The 14,244-nt window shown below is 46.6% G+C and overlaps 3 protein-coding genes across 3 annotated transcripts; 2 read left to right on the top strand and 1 right to left on the bottom strand.

Moving 5' to 3' along the window:
• Positions 1–4,095: 4,095 nt before the first annotated feature.
• Positions 4,096–4,793, top strand: PEX2_025800 (uncharacterized protein; the record flags this gene model as incomplete). The annotated part of the gene is made up of 3 exons (XM_016739855.1): positions 4,096–4,140; positions 4,192–4,578; positions 4,641–4,793. 3 exons carry the CDS (start codon positions 4,096–4,098, stop codon positions 4,791–4,793), a joined length of 585 nt encoding a protein of 194 aa, XP_016596549.1.
• Positions 4,794–7,484: 2,691 nt separating this feature from the next.
• Positions 7,485–8,198, bottom strand: PEX2_025790 (uncharacterized protein; the record flags this gene model as incomplete). Its single annotated transcript, XM_016739854.1, has 1 exon — positions 7,485–8,198. One exon carries the CDS (start codon positions 8,196–8,198, stop codon positions 7,485–7,487), a length of 714 nt encoding a protein of 237 aa, XP_016596548.1.
• A 939-nt stretch (positions 8,199–9,137) lies between these two features.
• Positions 9,138–14,011, top strand: PEX2_025780 (Peptidoglycan-binding Lysin subgroup; the record flags this gene model as incomplete). Its single annotated transcript, XM_016739853.1, has 7 exons — positions 9,138–10,529; positions 10,582–11,073; positions 11,143–12,267; positions 12,335–12,518; positions 12,580–12,706; positions 12,766–13,362; positions 13,426–14,011. 7 exons carry the CDS (start codon positions 9,138–9,140, stop codon positions 14,009–14,011), a joined length of 4,503 nt encoding a protein of 1,500 aa, XP_016596547.1.
• Between the last annotated feature and the right edge of the window lie 233 nt (positions 14,012–14,244).

Raw genomic sequence — 14,244 nt, 5'->3', positions numbered from 1 at the left:
AACTTAATGCCGTCTCGGTATAAAAGAGTCGGAGATAGATCCAGGGCTTCCCGGACTGTAGTTCGAGCCGGGCAATATCTGCTAACGCCTTCAAAGTTCTCGAGAGCCATGCGGTAGCGAGGATGATATCGTCTTCGAAGATGATAGTGTAGGAAGTGTTCAGTTGCTGACAGGTTCGTAGTGCATATAAGTAGTCACTGTCATTGATTAGCCTTTTTGGTGTCACTTATTGAATCTTGGTCATAATCTGGGTACCTACAATACCCCTTTTTCATAGAAGTTCTTTTCCCTTTCCAGGGTTTGCAAATGCTTGAGTTGCTCATCCGATACATTGTAAGTTGTAGCCGAGTCAATGAGCCTCTCTATCCATTTCTGACCCCAGCTAGGGTGTACTCTCGGTTCTGTATCAGCAAATAGTACACTGAGATATAGTTTGCTTCTCTCTCTTTCGTCCAGTCCCTCAAGCAACGAACCAACAGATGCCTCAAAATAGTCATCCGAGTCTCGTCGAACCGTGACAATTGCTACACAAACAAGAGGTGTGGGATCGGACTTGACGTAGGGAGGGGGGTTGAGATCGGAATTGTGTCGAGATAGGAAATGCCGTGCTTCGCGCTCCTGATAAAGGCTGTAATCCATGTCATACACATGGTGTTCCTTGAAGAAGGCAGAGTGTGGATCGCGCCAGAATTTGATTCGGCAAAGCTGAAATAACAAGAGCCACACAAACAAGCATGAAAGAAGTATCCTTAACGCGCGAAACTTGAGATAATGAGTGAGATAGGAAAGAGGCATCGTGATGAGTCTTCCCAGACATCAGCCAGCGTGAAATATATTTTATGAGTGCTGAAATAGGAAGGGCTGCGACGAGACTTCGCACGAAAATTGCAATCGTGAGTAGTGCATCTGTGAGAGGACAAAAAAACAAGTCTGCTCGTGGATGGCACATGGCCTGTTCAGGAATATTCAGTGGGTCATTACTTTCGGAAATGACTCCTGCAAGGATCCACTTGGGTCTGCGTGCGTCTAAGAGTGCTGCCATGCGGAAGATACTTTCACTGGTTTAAGCAGACCCCTGTGTGTATGAGATAAATCGGACAGATGGTCATAAAACTGCATATTGATGCTGCGGTATACCACAACTTTGAAGCTCACTGATTTCCCCTCTAATACTAAATATGTTTTAGTGCTAGCTGTCTATCGATCATCCGTAAGCATCGTTCATACGTACAGTGAGTGACACAGCGAAAGTGTCAACACACCCCTAAATAGCCCCACAGCGTCTGATTACATAAAGTTATGCTGGTCGAATTCTCCACCGAAGATTCGCCAGGTAGTTATTATGGCCTACTAATCATGTCAAAATTTACCCTACTAAATAGAAACGAATCTGGAAACTCTACAGCCGATTTCTAACAGTGCTTCAGATATTTTTGGCGCCTTATGACATAGCTTGGTGAGCGTTTGGTAGGCGGTAGAGCCGAGATACGGGCAGTGTGATAGGTGGGCGTACCTACTACAACATACGGAGTACACTAAAGCAGGTTACTCCAAGAGAGTATAACGTATTTCACATGCGAGTGGCGGCGCGGTCCAAAACAAATACGGAGTAACCGGCCCTTACATTTTTTTTTACAAAAATTACAGACCCTCCTAACGGAGGGTCCGCCACCCAAACGGAGGGGATCACCCAAACGTTAGTGTACCTTTTACTAGGTAGAATACTCCGTATATACAAGGTACATATATAAATACATATTTTTCTCAATAATATTATACTAGAACCTTTGATTTTAAATATAGGACTAATATTCTCATACTATTCTATATTATTTATCTAAATTTTAGCCTAGATTTTAGGGAGCCCTCTTGTAGTGTTACAGTTATAAAATTTAACCTATTTCGTGCCTAATATAATATATATAACTATTAAGGCGTCCCTGAAACTGGAAGAGAGAAGGTGGAAGTGAGTGGCTGTATGAACTACTGTATCTAACTAGTTAGCGGATTTTCAGGGTTCTTTCCTTCCCGGGAGGTGCCGCTGCCACCCGGAGCCAATGAGCGGAGTCGAATCCAGCCCCTTGGGCCAGGGTCCTTGGCAATCACCCCCAACCCGTGGGTTCCGGAAAGCCGATGTTTTACCCAACTTTCCCGACTTCCGGGTGCCGTAGGTACAACAATCACGCATAGGTGAAGTAGAGATAGAATTAACGTTATGTGGTCACCGGGGATTCGATCTTTATTACTAGAGACAAACAACACAAAGTCAACGCGTCGGATTGGGTAACAGCTGCTAGTGATCTCTAGCGATAGCACATGTGTCTTACCTTAATTTAAAACCCCAGTACTTACCCATTTCGGAGTCCGTCTGTCTTGTACATGCATCCGGCTTGATATCCGCCCAACACTGAACCCTGCTCACGAGCCATTCTATTTATGGTAATAACATGCCTTGTCATTCGGGGCCCTCATGGTAAGAATGTTGATGTCACGAAATGGCGAGCCCCTGCTACTAAGCTTGTTAGAACCTTAGTGAGGAGTAGTGGACCGGAGACTACGGAGGGGAGGACATGAATCATTTTCTGGCATGCGTTCGGTACGCCTCAAGACAAGCAGTAGTAGGTAATACCTCTTATCTGTGTCTCGTAAAAGTGTATAATTCGAGACACAAGGAGCATAAATAATAGAGAACTAGCCATTCAATATGTTATGCACATTATCATATACCAATATGCAAATAAGAGAGCGGGGACGAAAGGTAGACTGAGCACGCAGTACACATTTATCGCACGACACCTAGATCCATATGTAGGGGATCATTACGCACATATCACCCTCCAACCTTTGTCGAGAGTCCATAGTCAGATCACATAGTGAATTTGAATGGTTTAACTGCTACAAGACAATATTTTCGTATTACATCCTCCCGTGATACCATACCACGTTGTCTAAAATTTCAAACATGCGAGGTGAAGCCGAGTAGGTGTTTAGTAATGTTTTTGTCAAACGACAAAACATTCGCGCAACAATCGTAACAAAATAAATTTGGCCCACCACTCATATAATACCGTTGATGGGGTCCCGTTGGTGGTTTATGTGTCACTGGTCTTCTCCATTACAGGAAATTGAGAATTTGTAGTGTCTGGAACCGGTGAAACAGCCTTCTTGATATCCAACAGAACTTGGCACACTGTGACCGATTGGCTAACATTCCACTGAATATGCTCTTGTTGCAGTAGCTTGACAAGGATCTAAGCCTCTGTCTGGTGCACAAGTAGATAGTGCTAGCCCGTGGCCACTTTAACAGACCCACGGGTGTCTGGACATATTCGCGTCGATTCTCCAAACGGCGCTTTTGGATGGAGAGTATAACATGAGATTCAACCAATATTTTGCCTCTGAACCTGGGACTAGCATCACATACTCTTAGCTCGGTCTCGGCTATCATGATGCTGTAAAGGGACCAAATCGTAAGAAAATGGGGCCAATTTTAATATAGCACAGTCAAACATGGCGCCATTAACTGAGCTTGAGGTTGGAAAGTGTTTGTTACTCTCAGATGTCACATGCTCGCAATCCCATGGTATACTGACTATATAGTCATTATCCTTTCCTTATTTACACATAACTCTTACAACCTACACATTGTACGTCATTATCTACTATGGTAGACATCAACAGAAACATACTCTGGTCAAGTGCTTTTTCATGACACATACCTCACACTGTACTTTTATCATCCCGGTTCTTCGTAAGCTGTGCCGCTTGCGCTGGATAATCTCCACAAACCCCTCAGTACCCCCGGGCTACGGAGCAATTGACCTAAAAAGTATAGCGCCCTAGGCATCATACTATATGCAGACTAAGTTACCTCGAACATAATGAATGTAACATCGAACAGGGTTGGTTCAAAATGTTCCTCGACTGGCCCATCCAGTACTTGTGCTCCGATAGACACTTGGACGGCCAAGTGAGTGGGTATAAAACCTCGATGTTTCCCTCAGCTGGAATGTAATCTTTTGTCAAGCTCACCGCACAATCGTTCTTCCTCTACATTATCGCACTGGATCTCCCTTGCCCGACTCCCGCACAGTCATGAGACTGGCAACTATTCTTCCTGCCTTCGCGGCATTCCATCTTGTACGTAAATGGCCAACTTCATCCTGTTGCATGATTCTAATAGAAAGATAGGTCCAAGGACTTGAGGCCCCTGTTCTGGGGTATGGCGTCGAGGAATTCTCCTGGGAGGTTGAGACCAAGCCTGGAGGTCCCAAAGTGATTCTCAATGGCACAGTGCAAGAAATTTATGCCGAATTGATCAACATCAACCCAACATATGATCTGGATTTCGCGGCCATGCCGGCGCAAGCGATTGTTGATACCAACAACGAGACTTCGCATCTACACAAGCGACTTGATGTCACTTGCAACAACTATGACCAGGCAATCTCATCAAGGATTAAAGAGGGTATCAGGTACTTACGCGGTGTCAACGGCAAACCCAGTAATGGTCCCGGACCTGGAAATTGCGGAAGAGTTAGCTGTTCGTATAACTCTGCGATCTGGTGGTGCAATGATGTAAGTGTTTTCCCCTCTTGGACCCGCATACACAGGGCTAACACATTTGATCAAAACGGTAGAACACATCGCCGAAGACCCTTGGCGGGTTCAATAACATTGCTGATAGTGCTCAAGTCATCATCAATCAATGTGGCCCAACGGAGGTTTATGTCTCCGGAGAAGAAAACCATGGGGACAAATGGAGAGGCATCGTCCGCCGGAGTCCATGCTGAACGGTTAGTTAGTGGACGAACACCTTTGGCGGTAGTGCCTATTTCTGTACCTCACTTTTCAACAAAGCTTGGTCTGGTATACTGTGATTTCTGTAAATAGTTCAACCCTATACATTCATTCGAACAGGTGGAATCTTCGGACTCATACTTTCCAATATACGGAATTGCAGGAACAAAGTCGATCTGAACCAGAATGTGCTGTAGCGTCGGATAACTTGGTGCCTTTTATATACATTTCGAAAGGTCTTTCGACACAATTGGCCCCCAACGATATAGTTGACTGTAATTCCTGCATCGTCTCTGGGAGTCTCATCGACCAGCATCCGAATTCACCGCCGCGATAGATACGAGGTCTCCGTAGTGCTGTCTTGGTAAGATCGATCATGGCGAAGCAAATTACAGTGGGTTGTATCGAGGGTTGAATGATACAAAGTTTGGCCTACTGAATTTGATAGTCCCAAATAGGAAGCAGGGGGGCGGAAGGGCTGTATAAACTCGTATACAGCTTTTTCGCTTGTAACGTTGGAAGCATGCCAAGGCACCAATGTTGCCTGATGAACCAAGGTTCCATCACAAACCCTGTACAAGCCAGCACAAGCCACCCCAAGCTCAGATTTCAGCCTAGGAATCAGCCTAAGAATCAGCCGCAGCCCTATCCCTCGCCGGATCTCCACCCGCACGCACTTCAGTCGTGATGTCCCGATTGGTGAACCAGACCGGCAAGCATGATGGGGATTTGCGGGCTTTCATTCCTGGTGCTGATCCGTCAATTTAAGATTACCAGGGCTTGACCCACATTCTTTCCACCCGCCCCCTGATATCGCTCCATAGCTCGGGGGATTTTCGCTTTTTCGTTTTTTCTTGGCTCAGGCAGCTGGTTCAAATACGGATGCTGGGTTTTTATAGTCGTGCTCACTACCTGAGCTTACATGTCTATGAATTGTTATCATATCATCATTGCATGCAGACCGTGAGACGTTAATAACGTTCACAGTGACTCATATTTTACCTGCTGTATTACAAACCTGTATTGATTAGCCTATTGCGATGCCGAGAGATGTAGTGAGTCGGCCACGGACTACACTCGCTATAGACGAAGGTCGCGACCGATAACCCTACCGACTGCACCGATTGGGTTGTTGAGCGAGACCTATATCCGCTTGGCGTGGTACTGATCGGATAGCAGAGTATAGAGCTTGTCTTTTTCGGTTTGACTTGTTTTCTGCCCTGGCCTTTGTAGAGTGGGCCATCTTATCATTGCGTTCGAGCTTCACAATGGGAAACATGCTATGGAACTTTCGTTGTTTCTGGGTCCGCGTAAATGCAAAAGTTTGTCGGAAAGGATGCCATCAAAGGATTCAAGCTTCCCCGGTTCATTCAAGATGAGGACCTCGCTAAAGAGGATTGCCCGGGACTGAAGAGCGCTGGTGGGATTCACTGGCCTTTCTACTTGGCATTGAGGATGGTGCTTGATGTATCTTATGGCAGTGTACGGAGTTGTTCACCAATAAATCCGGTATACTCAGAAGGCTCCTTGTGGCTCCCATAACGTAAAAGCTACTGCGAGTAAATCTTAGCCTCACGTGGGTTGTTCAAACCGCTGCCTGTGACTCCAAGGCATTACCACAATTGCAACTGGAGCGAGGTTGAAGGGTTAAGCTTGTTTGAGTATGGAAGCTGACAATTCTCTCACAACCCCACGGGAATCATTGGGGTCCAACTGGGCTTGTGCTACTAACAAATCAATTTACCACCCCACTGAAGCTTTACATGACTCTTGACAAGCCATGGGACTACTATGGTCCAGGTCATACGGGGGTGACTGGAGGTACTCCGTCTATCTGCATGTGATCCACGACGAACTTCGGTATCGCAAGGCCTGCGGCTAGGAAATAGACTTCCGCAAAGCCCAACCCGTACTGGGCTATAGTCCCTACCTTCGAAACCCGACCTAACCCACAGCCCATTCGTGGGGGCCCATAAGGCCCACTTTAAAGCCTATTAAGGGGGTTTTACTAAGCACCTTGTAATCGCTATATTCTAACCTTCTACTTATTATATAGAGGTTAAATCCTTCGAATTTATAATTGTCATACCTATATAAGTATACATTTCAAATTTAAACAAAATCCGATCAGAAGAGGCCGAGATACTACGAGAAAGTATATTTTGACACTCGATATATATCTAGGATCTAGATAGGAGTACTACCACTTTCTAAGTGAACTTCCGTAATTTATAAATTATCTAAATAACGCGCTTTCTTGCATTTTTATTATTATAGGGGTAAAACGAAGGGTAATTTTAAAATCCCTAAACTGGGGTTTAACTTCTGAATTCTCGGTATATTTGTACTTTTTGGGGCCCAAAGCCCATCGGTGGGCCTGAGGCCAGGTCCAAAACCCAACCCATTTGCGGGTTGGATCGGGTTGGGCTCTGGGCTTTATGGGCCGGTGCGGAAGTCTACTAGGAAGATTAGTGGCATATTATTTATTAAGAGCCAGGTGCGGCGTGGAGTTTTCGAAAAAGCTAACAACACTAATTGATGAAAGAGTCCGTCAATTCAAGGGGAATGTGACCCTATGTTCGATGATAAATATAGCGATATTGAAAACTCCAATTTTATCCAAGCAGTAATAATTTATACATGTAAAATACTCGAATACATCGGAAATATGAACAGAGTTGCATCTAAATCAAAAACTTTCCAACAAGCAATACGCCGGCAGCCCACCACTTCAACTGAGAAGTTACCTCGTCGATATAAGCCCCGCCGTTCCTGGCTGGGCAGCTTATTGCAGGGGTAGCAGCAATGCACTGTCCTGCAGTGAGGGTAGACGAGATACTTGAGGCGGCCGCAGGCGCGATAATAATCTTGCATGGAGCAGCAGTAGGCGCCGGACTCTGGAGCACGGCGCACATTTCGCCTTCGTAGTAACCTGTTTGGGCTCTCAGAGTTTTCGTGACGTTGAACGCAAGGGCCGAGGTATCACTGCACTTGTCACCGGTGGTGAGAGCAGTGAAATTGGGCTGATTTGCCCCCTTTTTCGTAGTGAAGTGGATGGAACGGCCAGCCCAATAGTTCATCAAGGTGACATCAGGCTTTTCGACTAGCCTACGTTCATTGTCGGAAGTGGTCCCATTAGCCGGTGTAGAGCAGTTTGTCCAATCCATTTTCCAGACAAATTCCCACTCATTCTCGGTGTTCAGAGTGTTTGCTATGCTAGCCTGAAGGAATGATACCGGGCCCGATATATTGGGTAGGTGCGCTTCAACGAGATCGTTGGAAAGTGTTTGATTCCCATTTGGGAGATCCGCCGGCCATAGGCCATAAGTAATATATGGATAGAGTCGATTAATCGCTGCGGGGTTCTGAAATGCAAAGACGATGGGTGTGAGCGTCATCGGCCCAAAGGTGCCGTTTCGTGGGAAGATCACATCGACCTCTCCGAAGCCTAAGCCAGCTGTATCGGCTGCCACTAGGGACACAACAAGGCTGAGGGCGAGAAGTCGCGCCTTGATATTGAAAATACTGAGATTTTGACAATATTGGTTGGTGTTGAGAGGTCAGGTATCGTGAAACAATTGATGACGAGGAAAGTAAAAGGAAAAACCGATTTCAACTAATATAAGCCGCAAGGCTAAAGATTAGGGAAAGAGATTGAAATACAGAGGAGAAAATTTGATGCGGTAGAGCGAAGTACTCAAATGTGGCCCAGAAGTAAAGGGTGTAATTTCTTTCGGGTAGAAACTGGACCACTCGCGCTAGGTACTAGAAGGTTTCGTAGTTCGTCGGAAAAGAGGGTCGCGTTTAAGTCGGCCACATTAATAGACCTAATTTATGTCCATTGTAAATCTCTAAGTGCAGTTGGTTGAGCCAGAGGCTTGGGGGACAGGGCCGTGCGGCTCTTGGCGGCCCCTGTATCATTCGCACGAGAACTGCAATTGGATGTTCTATACTCCGTAAAATTTACGCCGGAGAATTTGGTGGTGCATTCCTCCGAAACAGGGGATGCATTCGCTTCTCAGACTAGAAGGAGGTACCCGTATAAGTATGTATGTAGTTCGTGATACAGTTACACTAGGGGGCTATACTAGATGGAGCCGCGCATGGAATGTAGAGACTTGTGAACGACCTCATTGCAAGTCTGAGATTGGGCGCGAGAAAATGTTATATTTATTCGTGCTACTGGACATTCTTTTCCTAGAATCAATATACCTCTCGGCCTGGAGAGATTCTTGTGTTTCTCACCGTCGCTAACAGCCACTTGTTTCATTTGGTCAATCTTTCATTATTTTTTCATTACAATCTTTTCTACCTCCGCTACGAGGCGGCCCAAAACAATGGCGCCCCTTTGGAATGGCATGGCTGCAGGCCTACTGCTATCCGCTGCGGTCGTCTCCGGACAAGCAAACTCCAGGCTGGGTGCCAGTCCGAGCTATCAAGGATTCAGCAACATCTGTCCTGAGCAATGCATTGTCACGGGGCCCGAGCCCTCCAACTGGTCAACCTATAATGATATGAACCGGCTTGCAAATTGTAACCAGGCTATGTTATATGGTTTCAATCTGTACGATGATGTCGATGATGCCGACTCTTATCACCGTATATTCGCTTGCACGGCATACGGCAATGACTGGAGCGATGACTCGCAGTCTCATGTGACAAATTCTCGCCCTGAGAAGGAGCACAAGGTGAACTATGAAATCGGCTGGTCGTCGTATTCACCGGGCACTGAGTCTGACTACCGCTCTTTGATCAGACAAATGCGTGATTATGTTGCCCGCGGACATATCTCTCCCAGCAAGACAGCTATGCTATATGCTCAGTTTGGTTATACATCAGCTGGTATTTACATTGGTAATAGTCTACAAAGCAAAGACATTGGAGATGTGGCTCTGCAGTCTCTCATCGACGATTCCCACGATTTCGACGGACGTCGAGACAGTTTGACTATGCAGCTTTGTGGACCACACTATGATTCTCAGCACGTATTTGGATTTATGGCTCTGAGAAATGGCACCTTTAGAGCTATCCAGTCTGCCTTCAAATCCTGGTCCAATGCCGAGTGCCTTGACTTCGAACACAGCACGAACTTCACGGCTAGCACCCACTTTACTTCGTCTATGCTGTCATCCATCAAGGCCGGGAATACGACCACAAGCGGCATCCAAGCCGGCGGCTCAGCCCTACCTGCCAAGTTATCTACGCAGCATACTAAGAACCTGATGTCTTCTACGGGAGAGTGCCGAACGCAGAAGGTCCAAAATGGTGATAGCTGCGCCGCAATTGCCACGAGGTGTGGTATCTCCGGTGCTGACTTCACCAAGTACAATTCTGAGAAGAGCTTCTGCTCAAAGTTGAAGCCTGGTCAGCACGTTTGCTGCTCTTCTGGTGCGCTTCCTGACTTCAGTCCAAAGCCCAAAGAGGACGGATCATGTGCTACAACCACAGTTGGCGATGGCGAAAGCTGTTCTACGATTGCTGCAGCCAATAGTCTTACGGAGAAAGATATCGATGGATTTAACCAAAAGACTTGGGGATGGGGTGGATGCAAGAACATCTTCAAGGATTCTGTCATCTGTATCAGCAAGGGATCTCCACCCATGCCCGCTGAGGTTTCTGATGCCGAGTGTGGTCCCCAGGTTCCTGGTACAAAGCTTCCGAAGGATATGAGCAAGCTTGCCGATCTCAACCCATGCCCACTGAATGCTTGCTGCAACACCTTTGGCCATGTATGTACCCCAACTGGTCATCGCCATATCACTGAACTAATACTGGCTATAGTGCGGTACCACAGCAGAATTCTGTACTGATACTAACACAGGCGCCCCTGGCACGGCTAAGGCTGGCACTAACGGCTGCATCTCGCACTGTGGTATGGACATCGTGAAAGGAAATGCCCCCACCAAGTTCCGCAGCGTCGGATACTATGAAAGTTATCAATTCAAGCGTCAGTGCTTGTATCAGGATGTGATGCAAGTTGATCATTCAAAGTATACTCACTTGCATTTCGGTTTTGTCGATATCTCCTCCGACTATGAAATCAGCATCAACGACAAATCGGCCAACTATCAGTTTCATAACTTCAAGTATATCTCTGGTCCTAAGAGAATCGTCAGCTTCGGCGGCTGGGACTTCTCTACGCAAGCGTCCACATACCAGATTTTCCGTCAAGGAACCAGCGCGGCTAATCGCAAGAAGCTTGCAACCAACATCGCCAATTTTGTGAAGGAAAACAACCTTGACGGTGTCGATATTGACTGGGAATACCCAAGTGTGCGTACAGCCCTCTGCACTATTTCTTTTCCGAGGCGAACAGCGTGATCGGTCGTTAACAAAAACCAGGCACCTGATATTCCTGGACTCCCCTCTGGCGATAAGAGTGAAGGAAACAACTACCTCGAGTTCCTCGTTGTTTTGAAAAACCTTCTTGGAGATAAGTCTGTTTCGATTGCTGCTCCTGGCTCATATTGGTACCTCAAGGGTTTCCCCATCGCGAAGATCAGTAAGGTTATTGACTACATCGTCTTTATGACATACGATTTGCATGGGCAATGGGATGCAGGAAATCCTAATGCCCAACCGGGTTGCGATGATGGAAGCTGTCTGCGAAGCCATGTCAACATGACGGAGACTAAGGAATCCCTTTCCCTAATCACCAAGGCTGGCGTGGACTCGGGCAAGGTGGTTGTCGGCGTCAGCAGCTATGGACGATCTTTCAGAATGGTTGATGCGGACTGCGATGGACCGATGTGCAAGTTCACTGGAACTCGACTGCATTCCAATGCTGAAAAGGCAGATTGCACTGATACCGCAGGTTATATATCAAATGCTGAAATCAATCAACTCCTCGACCACAACTCATCCCGCGTTAATAAACATTATGTTGACACCCACAGCAATAGCAACATCATGGTCTACGATAACACGAATTGGGTGGCCTACATGAGCCCCGAAATCAGGGCCGAGCGCACCAAGATGTACCAATCCCTCGGCATGGGCGGCACGGTCAACTGGGCCACCGACTTGGAAAAATTTAACGATGCCCCTGAGGGCGTTGAGAATTGGCCTGGTATGATACTTCAAATGAAATCTGGTACCATCACGCCCCGAGGTGCTGGTAGTCGCAGTGGCAACTGGACTAAAATCGGATGTGACAACGAGTACTCGAGGGAGACGCCCTATTGGTCCCCTATGACCCGCTGGAGACAACTTGACGCTGCTGGTGCTTGGAGTGACTTGATTGCAGATTGGAAGAACTACAGAGATAAGGATCACACAGGCGACAAATTGTCTTTCTCAGCCCAGATTTCGTACCTTCTTGGTGGACCTGACAACGTGAAATGCGGACAAATTGACGGGGACAGCAACTGCCCGCTGATTAGCTGCAAGTTGTTCAATATTGGGAATGGCACTAAGTCGGGTGCTGCGGCTGAGCTCATCTGGGACTCTTTTTTCAAGATCCATCAGGTATTCACTATTCCTCAATCCCTTTCCCGGTGTTCAGAATGACCCAGCTAACAAGAGATACGCCCAGATGTATGCCAAGTTCAAGAGCGCACTTGTCACTGACGCCGCACTTGTCATTGACAACACCCTCCCTCATTTGGAGAACACATTTGCACCTGTTCCTCCTCCAGAGGATAATGCGTGGTTGGACATGGTACTAGATTTTGTCTCCATGGGTGTGCCAATGGTTGGCGGGAAATTCATAGATGATTGTACTAATTCTTATGTCTTTTACATGATTCCACTTCTTAATTTGCTAATTTGATATTATAGTCCTCAAGATGATACCCGCTATGACGACCAAGAGCGACATCTCTCTAGATCACTACAAGGAGGTCTTGAGCGCCATTCTCGATAGTCCTGCCACGATTGCAACTAATCTGAAAGGCACCTCAGATCCGTGAGTCATTCAATTTACTGTTATAAATAAAACCATGGCTGACTGCAATTCATCTTCAGAAATGACTGGACACCCGAGAAACAAGCTGAATTTTCCAAGTACATGGGTCAAAGTCTTCAGGGTTGGAATTATATTTTCACAAAGGACCTCGAAAACTTGTTTGACGGCACCGACAAGTCTATTGAAAGACTTACGATCATGATTTCGGATGGACGTATGATCGACGGTATTCCGAAAGACATCCCCTATCCTGATAAGACAAAGCGCAAGGATAAGGATGACGATGATAATAAAAAGACCGAGGCAACAGATTCAGAGAAGAAGTCAGTGGAAGATGGTTTCCTGACTGCCTTTTGGGCATATTCCATTCCCGCCGTTTGGCAAGCATCGGGTCATCATCCTTTCATCATCGACACAGGTAGAAGCTGCGATGACAAGGATGGCGACAAATATACCAAGGACTTGAAATCCGCATGTTATGAAAATAGACTGTACCAATTGGCCGATCCTGATGGCAGATCGCACCCCTGTGACTATGACTGTGGAATTACAGGAGGCTGCAAATGCGACGACAGTGCATTCTCTTCGCTCAAGGGCGTGGAAGAGCTCGATGGTAAGGCTTGGAGCGGACTCAAGGTCGAGGATATTATTATCGGGTAAGTTCTCGCTCTGTTTGCCATTCTTACCCTTTGCATATTGTTAATGATTTACCCTACCAGCTCTGTCAGAACCTACAAGCAGAACGGCAACGAGAACGGTGGAGGCACGGCGGATCCCACAGACTCTGGTACATTTGAAGCCCTCAAGCAGATGGATATCACCACCCCTGGATTCATGCGTCTCCCCGTTTGCAGTGAGACTCTGGCCCGCACATCATGGGAAAACGCCGATAAGACAGAAGCCACAAGAAATAAGGATGGCTTCCCGTGCAACAACGACAATGGCAGGTCGTACTGCACCACATCGGAATCAACCTATATCGAAGAGACTACAAGTGGATCGCCACTTATCGACGATTGCCTTGTCATTGTTAAGAACATCGAAGGAACAACTGGATCATGGAACAAGCTGATCGAGATTCAGTACGGAATCGCCCATTTTGGAACTTGTACCTTCGGCATTGAGGGCAAGGGTCGTCATGGAAATTCCAACGTCTATATCGGGGCCCAAGACATCGTTGATATTATACGATACACTTCAAAGCACTGGGGCCACGGAACCGACAAGATGCAGGGTAAAGGAGTCATGCAGTGCAATGGTAACATCAAGCAGCAGGAGCTGCACTGGGCTATATATAAGAAATAGTGATCAGTCACCCCGCTGCGGGTGCCTGAAGGGAGAAGGGATTTGATCCTGTCAAGGCCATTGTCTAGATAGTTGCACTCTCTTTATTCTGTCCTCGAATAGACTTGCGATATCTAATTGTTTGTATGGTCTAAAGAAGCACTGCTGTTATGTTTTTAAAGATAATTTAGATTGGGGTTTACTTTAAAAATAAACAGCGTTCGCGACTAGGCCCAAAGCAATGCCTTTTATCA

The sequence above is a fragment of the Penicillium expansum genome (genome assembly GCF_000769745.1).
Source record: "Penicillium expansum strain MD-8 chromosome Unknown contig69, whole genome shotgun sequence".
Lineage (NCBI taxonomy): Eukaryota > Fungi > Ascomycota > Eurotiomycetes > Eurotiales > Aspergillaceae > Penicillium > Penicillium expansum.
The sequence above is the reverse complement of the archived record's forward strand: the minus strand, read 5'-3'. Positions and strand labels throughout refer to the sequence as shown.